Source organism: Gobio gobio, assembly GCF_949357685.1.
Source record: "Gobio gobio genome assembly, chromosome: 20".
NCBI lineage: Eukaryota > Metazoa > Chordata > Actinopteri > Cypriniformes > Gobionidae > Gobio > Gobio gobio.
In genome coordinates this window covers 13477043-13491228 of record NC_137113.1, presented here as the reverse complement: position 1 = coordinate 13491228, position 14186 = coordinate 13477043, and the positions used below count along the sequence as shown (strand labels likewise).

The window sequence follows — 14186 nt, the reverse complement described above, 5'->3', positions numbered from 1 at the left end:
GCTGCTAATGCACACCAATCACATGACTCCCCTGCATTAACCAGAAAACACCATTCACACGATCATGACAAAATTACACTCAGGTTATAAAAAAATACATATATAAAGAAGTAAAAATAGATAAAAAGGAACAATGTCAGTGATACATTGGTATCAAAACATGTATAAGAGCTGTTGGCTGTCAGAGACACAAGTTTGAGTCTGACCTGGGGTCAGGTCTCGACCCCACCTCTATATTCCAGTCTGCACTCCACACATCCTGTAAATAAAATACTTCCTTACAAACATGTATAATGCTTAGTTATTAGAGTCAAATGCCGATCTCTGATTTATCTAATCCTCCTCCAAGAACTGAAGCTGTTCGTGACAGTCAGAGAGGTTATTCTGTGAATTTCAGGAAGCATTAGAGATGTTAAAATCCTTCTGAAGTCATTGTAAATAAGGGAGGAAAATATTACGAGATATTCAGCTCAGTGAGGCAGGACCGAACAGTTGTTGTTTTGAGTAAATTATGAAGTCATTGTAAATACGGGAGGAAAATATTATGAGATGTTCAGCTCAGTGAGGCCGTACCGGACAGTTGTTGTTTTGTGTAACTTGTGCGCTAAGTTTCGTTGAGGTGCTTTGTTGATGCTGCCGTTCCTTTTGGAATTTTATTTTTTTGTATGTTTGAAGTTCACCAGAACCTGTGGTTCACCTATGACAGGAAATTGCTGTGGGTTCTTTCCGGAATGGGGTTAAAAGACTCGGCCAATGGGTCCTTGAGTTTCCACCGCATAACAACAATGTTTCAATTCGTCTAATCGGGGGTATTTAGGCTAAGTAAACTATTACTCTTTGGGATTTCTTCAGAAGACATGGCCCAGTCATGACGGTCTTTTATTCAAACCATTTGTGTGTGGTTGGGAGTCAGGGGCGGGCAGCAGCCGGCGGAGCGAGTGGAAGGATGGAGAAAAGATTGGATAGCCCTGGGAGAAAGTCTGAGACGCGCAGAGTGAGAGGTCTTGGCTGCCAGTGCCAAACCACACGCAGCTTGCGTGATTGTGGCTCTGCTGCTTGCACACGCTCTCCCTTTCTTCTCCCAAACTCCCAGAAGCACCTGCACGCACCGCCACCTGACCTCCGCGACCTTTGAACTTCTGAGAACTGTCCGAACAAGATAAGACGGAGAGAGAACAGTGTGACAAACATCTAACTTTAGCTCTTACTTCACCCTCTCTTGAGCGCATTTCAGACAAACTCCAGATTGAAATAATAAAAGCACAAACTGAGTCTCTGACCCGTGATCATCTGCGTCTCAACTGAAATCTTACTGATATAATTCATAGATGTTTTTCCATTACAAATGCATTTCATTGACAAGCTTTGGTCAATTCACGGTGTACGTTGATTTACGATGCTTAACGAGAGCACTACAAACTGATTTTTCTTTTCTTATCGGGTCGTAGTGTAATGGTCTCACTTAAGGGTCCTTAAGAAGTCTCACACATACACACACACTAAATATGTATAAAAGGAAGAAAGTTTGAGCTGGAGCCAAAAGCCAGATCTCGCCAGCAGCTTTTTAATGGCACAGGTTTATAATGAAACACTCCTTTAGCCCCCTTCCCAAAGCAGTGACGCTATCCGCTAGACACACACACACACACACACACATATTAGAAACGCACGCTATTCATAACATGTGAGGCTATCACGAATGGAAAGAGGCATTTCAGGGGATGAAGAGAACTCGAGCCTTACGAAACCCAGGTTTGTGAAAGAAAAAAACGTGCATAACTTTCTTGGTTTCTTAAATATTACGTTAATAAAGAAGTCTGCCACTTTTGTCCAGTTAAAGCAGATGCACTGATGCCGGTTCTCAGGTGTTTTGAGTCAATCTAAATGAGGTTACAATTATGGACACGTCCGTACATGTCCGTACCGCTTCGACTCTGGCGGGCCTCCATGAAAAAGCCATTGATGAAATAACACTTCCTGCACAGAGCGCACAGCCTCAACACACACAAACCATTACTTAGAGTCTGACAGTAACTGTTATGCAGCCCTTGTTATGCACTTCCTAAGATGCAAGGCATGCAGAACGATAGCACGACCTCATAGACAGAATAAAATATTGTGCGTTCGATTTAAAAGTGTCTCTGATTTGCTCAACAGCTTCACAAGAGCTCTGGATTCATAAAAAATGTAGTCATTTGAGTCATTTGTTCATAAATCAGACTACACTGGTCACACTGTATGTTATTGTTGTATGTTTTCTTGCCATTATGTCACGATACGCATCTCATTCACAAATCGCCATCAAACTCAGGGGTTTTAGATTTGGCAACAGTGGCATAGATTTAGTAGTGTTTATGCAGTTCTCCTGAAAACAGAACAAACACAGAAACACCAAAATAGATTAAAAAGTTATTTTTTTTATTTTTAGAATCAGTATCATTCACATAAAAAAACCTAGACCGATTTTACCCAGTGTCAGATGATAACATATTTGCACTTTTTTTTAAATGCCTTTGGCTGGTTGTTGCAAGACAACATTTAGTCACGTAAGCACCCATGATTCAGCAAGCAAAAATATTCTGCCGATATTTCGCTTATTCATTCATTTATTTATGCTTTCCAAAAAGGATATGCTTGAATTTCTTATTGCAGATTAGGGGCCGGGTTTACTAAACAGGGCAAATTAGCGCCAGAGCGCAATCCCAATGGGATTGGAAAGTTCTGTGCGTGATCTACTGCCAACGCGCAAATTAATCTTTTCCTCGGGTCATTTTGACCCGAAACTCTTTTTTTTTTTAAAGGTCCAAGACCCTAGGACTTTTGTCATACTTGAACCACGAATAAACAAAAAAGATTACTGGATTTGAGGAGTTTTGTGGTTGAAATTTAAAAAAGTAACAAATCCTTCCCTTGTGGGTCAATTTGACCCCCATAGGAATGAATGGAATGTGAGGAATGCTTCAATATGCACAGAAAGACCTAAAAATGCTCAAAAACTAAACTAACATAACTAAATATACTAACTAAAATATTTTATAATGTCAACGTCAACGAGTGTATCTGAATGCGAATGGCTATAAGGCCATCTACAATAGTCATGAAATATCATGTTATATTATAATTTTTTCCACAAGAGGTCAGCAAAGACACCCAATGTAAGATATTTTTAGCTGAATAAAAAGGGTTATGCATTAATGTATGTGCCTAAATGTGCAAGAATGTGCTTAAATTTGTATTTATTTATTATTTATTGATCAAATCTAGTAAAGGTAAATAAAATCAAAAATCAAAAGAAAAATTGTATTAAAAAAATAGATAAAATATTGTCAAAATGAAATAAGCTTTCAAGACAAAACAAATTAAGTATAATTTTAGGGCTTCGGGTCATTTTGACCCGTGAGGGAAGGATTTGTTACAAAGTGCGAGCGAGGGATGAGGATTAAAGAACAGACGCAGCTGGATCATTTCCATTGTGACCAACGCAATCTACTAAGGGAAGCGCAAATTAGAGCCTGGTTTAAGACGTGCTTTTTTGGTCAGTAAATAATGGCGCAGTAAATTGACTAGCGCAAACCTTAGTAAATCATGTTGCGTGATTAATTAATTTAAATATTCTCCTCCCATAAATTTTGCGTCTGAAAGCGAAACTCCTAAAAATGCATATGCAATAAGTTCAGCCACAAAAATAACTGTCCATGCCTTTCAGCGCTAATTTTTCACTGCGTGTCTTTAGTAAATCCTGACAGTAGTTTTTTAATGCCAAAAGAGGGTTTGCCCTGGCGCTGGGTTAGTAAATCTGGCCCTAGATGTGCAGAGCTAACACTTCCCATAGTGTCTCTTTTCTTAGCCACCCAGCCGGCACACATTTGGGCCCCAAAATATTCCCATGTGTGGCCAGCATGAAGCTGTCAGCTCTTGTTACCCCAATATCACCCAGCAGCTTTGAACGCGCCGAGCTCACCAGAGCAACAAGTTCGCAGCCTATTGTGTCATTTCCGCTAGTGAGAATTCACAGAATGGGGTCATTCAGGCCAGACTCACCTGATACGAGAGCCTCGTTGCAGTAACAGTTGTGTAAGCAGGCACCAATTTATGACCTACGGAAAATATAGAACCCTCAGTTCTTCAAGGATCACTGGGACTTGGAGGCCACAGCAAAACCATAGCCAAAAACAGACAGCGAGTATTCAGAAAAAGACTGTGTGACGTAAAGAACGTACAAGAGAGTGATAAATGGTCAGAGGAAAGGAAGGGAAAAATTTCCTTTTCCTCTGTTTTTCTTCGCTTTCTCCGAATGAATGGAGTTCTGTTTAGTTGACTTCGAAAGCAGTAGTCATTATTTTGACAGTGACCCACCAACAGAAGGTTAAGTCATTACAGAGGCATCCTAGGCCACTTTCAACACTCAGATATTTCAGGCATTTCTTTCAGAAGAAGTAACCAACCAGCAAAGAGTCTGGAGAGAACTCTTTTTTTCTTCTTTTAAAAAAAAATAAGGCTTTTTTTTTGTCACCACTCTTCTAGAAAGACATTTTTCAATGTTACGTCAGTATTAAAGCACATTGAAAATTAACACTTTCTCTGCCACTGACAGAATTTTCTGTCATTTATGACACACCGCTTCCTAGCCATTGACTGAATTTTCCAACAATACATGTTTTCCCTGTTATACAGTAGGGGGCGCTATTACACATCTTCTGAAAAAGTACAGAATCTCTGGATCAAAACACAGGCGAAGAAGAAGCAAAAACAAGTGATAAAGGGGCGGATTCCAAACAGCGTTTTTCCACCCTTGAAGGGCACTTCAGGAGGGAAACGCCATTTGTAGGGGCGTTCCAAAGTAGGGGTGCAGATTGGGAACACACACACATAAAGCATATCGTAAAAACTTCCACATTAACATTCCACGTGAAGCTAATGAGGAAATTACGTGGTCTTTCTTTGCTCCCTTCGACAAGTGCGTTCCAAACCGCTTCATTATTACACACAAGTGCCCTGCTCCCTCCAAAGTCCCCACTTCAAGGGCTCTGCCCTTCGGAGTGAGTATAGGGCATAGGGATGCTCATTTCCGATTGGAATTTGCCTATTGGCTGCATCCGAAATTGCATATTTTCCTACTATATAGCAGGCGAAAAACAGTATGTGACAAAAAGAAGTATGTCCGAATCCACAATACTCATGAAAGAGTAGGCAAAAAGTAAGAGTAGGATGACCTACTACTTCCGTCGAGATTCTGAAGTGTGCAAACTATGCACTTTACTATCCCATGAGGCCACGGAAGAGGATTTGTAAGTGGCAGTGAAGCGACGCAACTAACGCCGGTAGGTCACATGATAACGACTGCATGGCAAATGTAGTACGTCCAGATTACACTCATATTACACAAACACTCATACTATATAGAACCGATTTTTTAGCAGTCGTGAAGTAATTATTTATTCAAAATAAGTACCTACTCAACAGAGTATGTGATTTTGGAACGCAGCCAGAGCTTATTCACATGTAAAATGACGTGATCATCAAACATTATGCTTTGATTACCTTTCTAAAATCAGATCAGGCAATTTTCTAAGCTTTTTGTTCAAAATGTTGCTTTTTTTTAATGAAAATTTTAATGAAAAATGCATTAAGCTAGAATAAAATGTTTTATATTGCATGTTTGATTTTCATACAACAAAATATTTCGGGGAAAGTTTTGTGAAAATGATCAAAAATGCTGCCATTTAATTGTGCACACATACCTAATAATATGAATAAATAATAATATATTTTATCAAATGTAATATTTAAAAATATGAATGACCTTAATACCTTAAATACCATAAAAATCCATAAGAATATGTAAGAATGCTATTTTATCAAATGTAATATTTAAAAATATTAATGACCTTAATACCTTAAATACCATAAAAATCCATAAGCATATGTAAGAATGTGTGTTGTGTGTGAATGTTTCTTCTGTTTTGGTTCATTTTACTGAAACCTCTTTGATGAAGTGTGCCGCTTTATATATTATAAACGTGGAATTTTTCAAGTTCTGAAGCAACATTAGATGTTTGGGAACTTCATTATGATTTGATACCTTCTTCATTCGCTTATGCCAACATGTAAAATATGTTAGAGCTGAATCATGTCAACAGGTGGGTAGTTCTGTGTGGCTTAAAACTGTACAAGCATCAGTTTTGTGTCGATCCAGTGCCACAGTTTTATCATCTTTTGTGACAGTGTTGCCCTCTTGTGGTACACTTGCGTTTACATGTTCATGCATACATGTTGCTGAAATCACAAGGTCAAAAACTGATATTACAATTAAGAAAAATCTTTATATGCAGAAAGTAACTCTATACATATAAAATTTTGTAATGAAATGTTTTCTTGGATCCAGTGCATCGCAATGCAATATTCCGGCATAGTGTATAGGCCTAAGTCATATCTATTTAAAATGTTCTGAAACTTTCCCCCGATCAGTTTTATCAGCTTGAAACTCTTGTTATAATGCCACTGAATCTAGAAGGAAACAAATGGCACAGCTCTGTCTCCTGTAAAGAGCAGTGGTTAAACTTAGTAACGAATGTATGTGTATGTGTAGCAGTGGAAAAACGTGACTCACACTGTAAGGATGGTGGGGTTCAGACAGGGGCAGGTCTGGCTGAATGGGGTTCTTCTGAGGGAACTGGGTCAAGTCTCTGGGTCCAGGATGAGATGAAAAGGATACCGTAGGATATTAGTTCTGCCTGTCACAATCAGAGCTCAAGTCCTACAGAATCAGCTGGTTTCAGATACAGCAATGAATCTGAGTCTTGTGACTAATTGGTGGTTTGAGCTCCTATACAGATTATGTTAACAGATATGTGGGATATGACTGCGCATTATTGTTTGTATGTCATGGTACGGCATTGCAGATATCACAAATAGATACATAGATCTATTCAATATGCAAAGGTATTCCTATCTGATGTAATTTACCCAGGGATTGTACTCAATGAACTTTCTTGTAGTAAAAAAAAAGTCACGCTATTCATTTACCTCTAGAGGGCGATCAGAGGACAGAATAAAACGGAATTGAATCAGGTATTTCACCCTAATAAGGGTTCTTTAAAAGCATCTGTGATTCCAGAAATAACATTTAACATCCCTTTCCATCCCACAAAAGTTCTTTAAAGTGAAAAACATTTCTTTAGATTGTTAAAATGTTCTTCACAGAGAAAAAAATGTTATTTTAAGAACTTTTCCTGGAAATGTTCAAATGGTTCTTCTATGTGAAAACCCCCTTTTGAAACCTTTATTTTTACAATTATAGGCTATATCGCTGATTGTATTGGACTGAATGTAAAAACAATGGATCTTTGACACTTTAGATTATCAAGTTATAAAATAATATTACTTATTATATTACTTTATTATGATAAATTCAGCATTACAGTATATCACAAAACAATAGCGATATTATGTATTAAACTTAATGGTGATTATTTTGGGACTATATCTTGTAAAAAGATCCAATTAATGAATTTACTTAATAAAATAATATTGTAATGTTCTTAATATTTTTACTGTAGTAACCATTGTATTTAAGCAATAAGGTGCTCAATTCTAAGCTTAATTGTGACTATAGTCATGGGCCATGGCTAAAAGCGTTGTAAAGATTCCACTTTATGACTGATATTCACAAGCTTGTCCTTTAGCTTATGTTTTAATTATAACAAATTGTTCTGGTTCATTGATGCTGATTGGTCAATACAGCACTCCAAGCATGCTAAAAACACCCTTGACCCCAAAAGATAAAGCCTCACTGCATATGTTTGGTATATGAAATGCACATATGAATACACATATTGCCATTAAAACAGTGGTTGTATCTTACAATTTGTGTCCTTCTCTTCATTGATAGAGTGTGCAGGCTTTTTAAAATGATTTTCTTTTGGTATAACATTGCTATATAGTTTACAAAGTTGTCAAATGCAGGTCTAGATAAATGATGTCTAAGTGTGTGAACTCTCGTCATAAAAACAATAGGAGACCAATCTTACCCAGCAAGCAATAGCTGTCATTTCATCGTCTCGGTTAACTAAAGACCCGATATAGTCCGGCTATGAGTAACTCACTTCTAGCCAAAATAACCTTGAATTTGGTTACATGTCGTTTTTGCGAGATGTAAGATATTCCATCATGTAAGCAAAGTCAACAGTCATTAGCCTAAGGTGTTTGGTTTCATTGTTTGGTTGACATGTGATTATGCTGCATTATAATGCTTGGATTAGCCAGGACATGTTTAAATATAATTCACGATTGTATTTGTCTGAAAAAAGAATGTCATATACACCTAGGAAGGCTTGAGGTTGAGTAAATCATAGGGTAATCTTCAACTTTGGGTGAACTATCCCTTTAAATGAGCTGTATTTAAGGGGAAAGCAGGGCTGCCACACTTTGTACGGTTTAATATTTTTCAAGACATGTTTTTTTTTTTATGAGTTTCTGTATAGACAATTGCTATTGAACATTTCAACATTTGTTGCTCAGGAAAAAAAGATGAATTTTATTTTTGTGACAACAGGGTAAGTTATATTGTCACACTATTTATAGCATTATAATGGGGTATGCTGTCACAGTGGAGCCAGACATTAAAGTTAATCGCCTTTTTATTACCAATGTGTGAACAACCTGTAACGAAACTTAAAAAACGAGACCCGTCATAGGCTGTTTTCGCCAGCAAAATGATGTGACGTTGACGCGCGCTCCCGAGCCCTTTTATCTTTTTTATACACTGCTATATAGTTTCAAAATGTTATATTTAATTTTTATTCATTTATATAATGTTTTACAGTGTATAAGAAAGAAAAAAGTTCTTGATAAATAGTTGAGTATAAGGGGAGGAGGCTGGTGAAGGGAGTGATGTTCAGATGTTCAGTCACATCCACCTCATCTGTACCTGCGTGAAAACCGTCCAGATAGAAGATGCTTTTCTTTTCTCGTTGTGTTTGGGTATCCTGTTTTATAGGACTTAGCGCAAAAATGACAATTCTTTTCTTTACCCGTGTCCAAATGGTGCCTATCAGCGTTGAAGCTTTTTAGACGTTTCACTGCGTGCAAGATGAACACCTCTCAGCAGATTCACTTCTCCTCCAACTGGAAAGTTGAGTCGGTAATAATTTCTGTCATATTCTCTATCATTTTTTTGGTTGGTACCGTGGGGAATTGTCTTGTGCTCGCAGTTCTCATCCGCAACGGCCAGATAAACACAAAGAGCACCAACCTGTTCATTCTGAACCTCGGGCTGGCGGACCTCTGCTTCATCGTCTTCTGCGTGCCTCTCCAGGCTACAATCTACACCATGGACGAGTGGGTGTTTGGACCCTTCGTCTGCAAAGCTGTGCACTTTATCATCTACCTGACCATGTACGCGAGCATCTTTACTCTGGCAGCTGTGTCTCTGGACAGGTACGATCCTGTAGCGCACAAACAGCGCGCGCTTTTCTTTCCAGCTCGTGTTCCAGTTCCAGGTCGTGAAACGCGTAATTGATTGAGATGTTATATAGTCAGTAATATGCAATAATTGTAGGCTACTGAAGGAAAGTGTTAGCATGCACGGCACTTAATCCGAACAGTGCAGAAAGAAACTTTAATTTCGAACGAATTTGACGGTATGTGATACAAATGTCATTTTAATTTTTAATTATCTTGGTATAATTTTGTAAACAATGCAACTGTTTAATTATGCATTAACATTAACATATAGCACTTTTGAAATTAAATGATTAATATAATCAGAATATAATCATCAGTCTAATGTGAAGGGTATTTGTGCAGAAAAATGGCTGAATTGCACATTGCTAAAAACATATTCTTCACTATTGTGACGTACACTAAATTGCCAAAAGTATTGGGACACCAATCCAAATAATTGAATTCAGGTGTTCCAAACACTTCCATGGCCAAAGGTGTATAAAATCAAGCACCTAGGCATGCAGACGTTTCTACAAACATTTGTGAAAGAATGGGTCGTTCTCAGGAGCTCAGTGAATTCGAGCGTGGTACTGTGATAGGTTGCCACCTGTGCAATAAGTCCATTCATGAAATTTCCTCACTACTAAATATTCCACGGTCAACCGTTAGTGATATTATAACAAAGTGGAAGCAAATGGGAACAACAGCAATTCAGCCACGAAGTGGTAGGCCACGTAAAATCACGGAGCGGGGTCAGTGCATGCCAAGGCGCACATTGCGTAGAAATCACCAACTTTCTGCAGAGTCAATTGCTACAGACCTCCAAACTTCGTGTGACCTTCAGATTAGCTCAAGAACAGAGAGCTTCATGGAATGGGTTTCCATGGCTGAGCCGCTGCATCCAAGCCTTACATCAAGTGCAATGCAAAGCATCGGACGCAGTGGTGTAAAGCACGCCGCAACTGGACTCTAGAGCAGTGGAGACGTGTTCTCTGGAGTGACGAATCACGCTTCTCTGTCTGGTTAACCGATGAACGAGTCTGGGTTTGGCGGTTGCCAGGAGAACGGTACTTGCCTGACTGCATTGTGCCAAGTTTAAAGTTTGGTGGAGGGGGGGTTATGGTGTGGGGTTGTTTTTCAGGGTTGGGGCTTGGCCCCTTAGTTCCAGTGAAAGGAACTCTTAATGCTTCAGCATACCAAGACATTTTGGACAATTTCATGCTCCCAACTTTGTGGGAACAGTTTGGGGATGGCCCCAGCCTGTTCCAACATTACTGTGCACCAGTGCACAAAGCAAGATCCATAAAGACATGGATGAGTGAGTTTGGTGGGGAGGAACTTGACTGCCCTGCTGCAACATAGTCCTGACCTCAACCCGCTAGAACACCTTTGGGATGAATTAGAGCGGAGACTGCGAGCCAGGACTTCTCGTCCAACATCCGTGCCTGACCTCACAACTTGTGCCTCTAGAAGAATGGTCAAAAATTCCCATAAACACATTCCTAAACATTGTGGAGAGTACATAGAAGAGTTTAAGCTGTTATAGCTGCAAATGTTGGGCCAACTCCATATTAAACCCTATGGATTAAGAATGGGCTGTCATTAAAGTTCATGTGCATGTAAAGGCAGGCGTCCCAAAACATTTGGCAATATAGTGTATATCTGAGTCAAACAGCTCAAATCAGAAAAAAAAAATGTAGGGTGGGACTTGATTTTGGTTAGGATCATTGTGGTTTGCTATTGCTATGATCATTTGTGAGTGACAGGTTGTCCCGCCCTCGCACCAGTAAACACGTCATCAGAGAATAGATGAGACAAAAAGGGAAGGGGAGTTATTTTGATTACGAGGGAACATGAAAAAAATAAGGATGTGCATGGATAAATAATTTATAATAAACGCTGCAATATTGACTTACTAGTAAGTAATTAATTTAGTAATAATAAAAAAATATATATATATATTGATGTATTATAATTGCATGTTCTCAACAGATATCTCGCCATTCGGTACCCCTTGCGCTCAAGAGAGACGAGAACACCCCGTAACGCTCTGACCTCCATTAGCCTGGTGTGGGCGCTATCGCTGTTCTTCTCCAGCCCTTATCTCAGCTATTTCCAGCAGATGGATCTAAACGGGACCACCCTTTGCATCCCGGTGTGGAACAGCCATCATCGTCGAGCCATGGACGTCTGCACCTTCATATTCGGCTACCTCATCCCAGTCCTCATTCTCGGCATCACGTACGCCCGCACCATCCGCTACCTGTGGACCTCCGTGGACCCCATGCAGGACATGTCGGAATCCCGCAAGGCCAAGCGCAAGGTGACCAAGATGATAATCATTGTGGCTGTGCTCTTCTGTTTATGCTGGTTGCCGCATCACCTGGTTATCTTGTGCATGTGGTTCGGCCACTTCCCGCTCAACCACACAACCTACGTCATCCGTATTCTCTCTCACCTGGTGGCGTACACCAACTCCTGCCTGAACCCCATCGTGTACGCCCTGGTGTCTAAGCACTTCCGCAAGGGCTTCAAGAAGGTGTTTGGCTGTGCGCTCCCTAACCGGGTCGTAAACCGCATCCACAACGTGCAGCCGGCGCAGACGGTAAGCCTGATGGAAGCTGCCACGTGTGAAGGATCCAATCATAGCGACGGGTCAACCCGGGGTCGCCTCTGGAGCAAAAGTAGCAAGAAGATGATGACAAGTGCCTTCATGACATTCAATGTGACATAATCCACTTACACTCTCACCCGCTGTCAAATCAGTGCTCTCTAAAGTATAAAACTCTTCTTTTCCAGGGCTTTTAACAGCATTTGAGCTGTGATTACGTAACCAAAGTTGTCATATAGGCACAGTTTGTCAGGTAGAGAGGAAGCAGTGCTTTTTGTGTTCTTGATGAAGACAGTGACTGATATTTAAAGTGTAAAATCTCTCATGTCTGTGTTTTGTCAATGTTGGCAGCTTTCGTCACTGTGCGGTGGTGACTGTGTGTTTTGTGACTGTGACTCATATACGGTTATCCGGAGGTACGAATAGATTCAATTATCAGAGGACAGTGCCGGGATCAAGTTGTTTGGTTCAAACATTCATAACAATTTGATCATATTTGAACATATTTTTTAGAATTTGTCACCTTAATATTCCCCTGCCATCCTCATCTCCGTTTGGGTTATTGCAAGGATCTGTTGTATGGGTCAATGTCTGTGATAAAGAAAAAAAAAATATGGTTTTGGAAAACATATATATATATATATATATATATATATATATATATATATATATGTATATATATATATATATATATATATATATATATATATATATATATATATGTATATATATATATATATATATATATATATATATATATATATATATATATATATATATATATATATATATATATATATATATATATATATATATATTGCACCACATGGTTTTAGTGGTATTTAAAATATTTAAACATTAAATATTTCCAAATAAGCAGTTTAATAATTTTTTTTGTTTAAAAATAAAGTAAAACTAATAAGATTTTATTTAAAAAATTCACCCTTTTATTTTTGAGGATATTATTTTGATATTCAAAATATTAAAACTCATAAATTAAAAACAATCTGTATTGGAAAGGTACACTACCATTAACATTTTTGGAGGATTGTGTAATGTTTTTGAAAGAAGTCTCTTGTGCTCATCAAGGCTGTATAATTCTTCCCCAAATATTTGAACAGTGGTGTGAATATGTGGTTAAAAAAAAATTGTCATTGGCCCGTATAGCAAACTGTTTGCATTTACAGTTTTTCAAGGACAACAGCTGAAAGAAAAATAAATTATATTAATATTGTTTGCAACATTATATAAAATGCCTCAGTATATATCTACCACTACCTCTTTTGTGTCTTATATGTCTATGGGTTTGTCAAGCATGTTATGAATTCTAAAGATAATGTGTTGAATGCGTCTTCTACTTAGGCTAATAAATAAACGATTCGTAACTGCAATGAAAATAAGTGTTGGTCTGATGATTCCTAAGCAACAGAGTGTATTGAATCATTGCTCGAGCTGTTATGAAACAGATCTGCACTAGAATATCCACTCATCTTTGTTCTCCCTGGATCTGGCTTTACTGGGAATGTGCCAGTTGGCTGGTTCTAACGTGTAGCTGCTTCAAGCTCAGCTGTTGCTTAGTAAGTTTGTGGGTAATATGTGCTTTCTGATTTGCTCCATCAGTGGAAAAAACCCAGCGTTGCAGCCTCATTTAGCAACTTTATTTAACCAGATTTGTGGCTATTTTATATTTCCCATGACGCTGCTTATATGCTTAAAAAGGGAAGAGGGCAAATCTTTCTGAGGACCTCTTCTCTATAAAGTACAAGCTGCTGCCATTTTGGCAATTAGTTTTTTTTTTTTAGTAATACTACTAGAAACGGGTCACTGAGTGTGAATGTTAATTTGAGTGACCTTCATGCACTACGTAATTGTGCAGGAGACTTTGGTGCCAATGTCTTTCATACTTACGGTTCTTCTTGAAGAGCCACTCTGCAGTCCAACAGATTGGCATAGAGGACAGCTGTGGAGTGGCAAAAGCAATTCTGGCTCTCTCTACTGATGATGATTATGCTCCTCTGGTCTCCATGATTATCCTTCCCATGTGTCCTATTGCAGCCAGTCACCAATTTAGCTCTTCACCAGGAGCCTAACATTGATCTGACTTTTTGGCAAAGAGCAGACATGATAGTCA

General features: G+C 38.7%; 2 protein-coding genes across 2 annotated transcripts in view; both read left to right on the top strand.

Annotated features, from left to right (window-relative positions):
• Positions 1 to 14186, top strand: part of LOC307116822 (uncharacterized protein) — a 56807-nt gene that overhangs the window by 23984 nt on the left and 18637 nt on the right. The gene's annotated exons all lie outside the window — the stretch shown is intronic.
• LOC307143738 (galanin receptor 2a) lies at positions 9092 to 12178 on the top strand (the record flags this gene model as incomplete). Its single annotated transcript, XM_079845499.1, has 2 exons — positions 9092 to 9438; positions 11437 to 12178. The coding sequence occupies 2 exons, from the start codon at positions 9092 to 9094 to the stop codon at positions 12176 to 12178; spliced, it is 1089 nt and encodes a 362-aa protein (XP_079701625.1).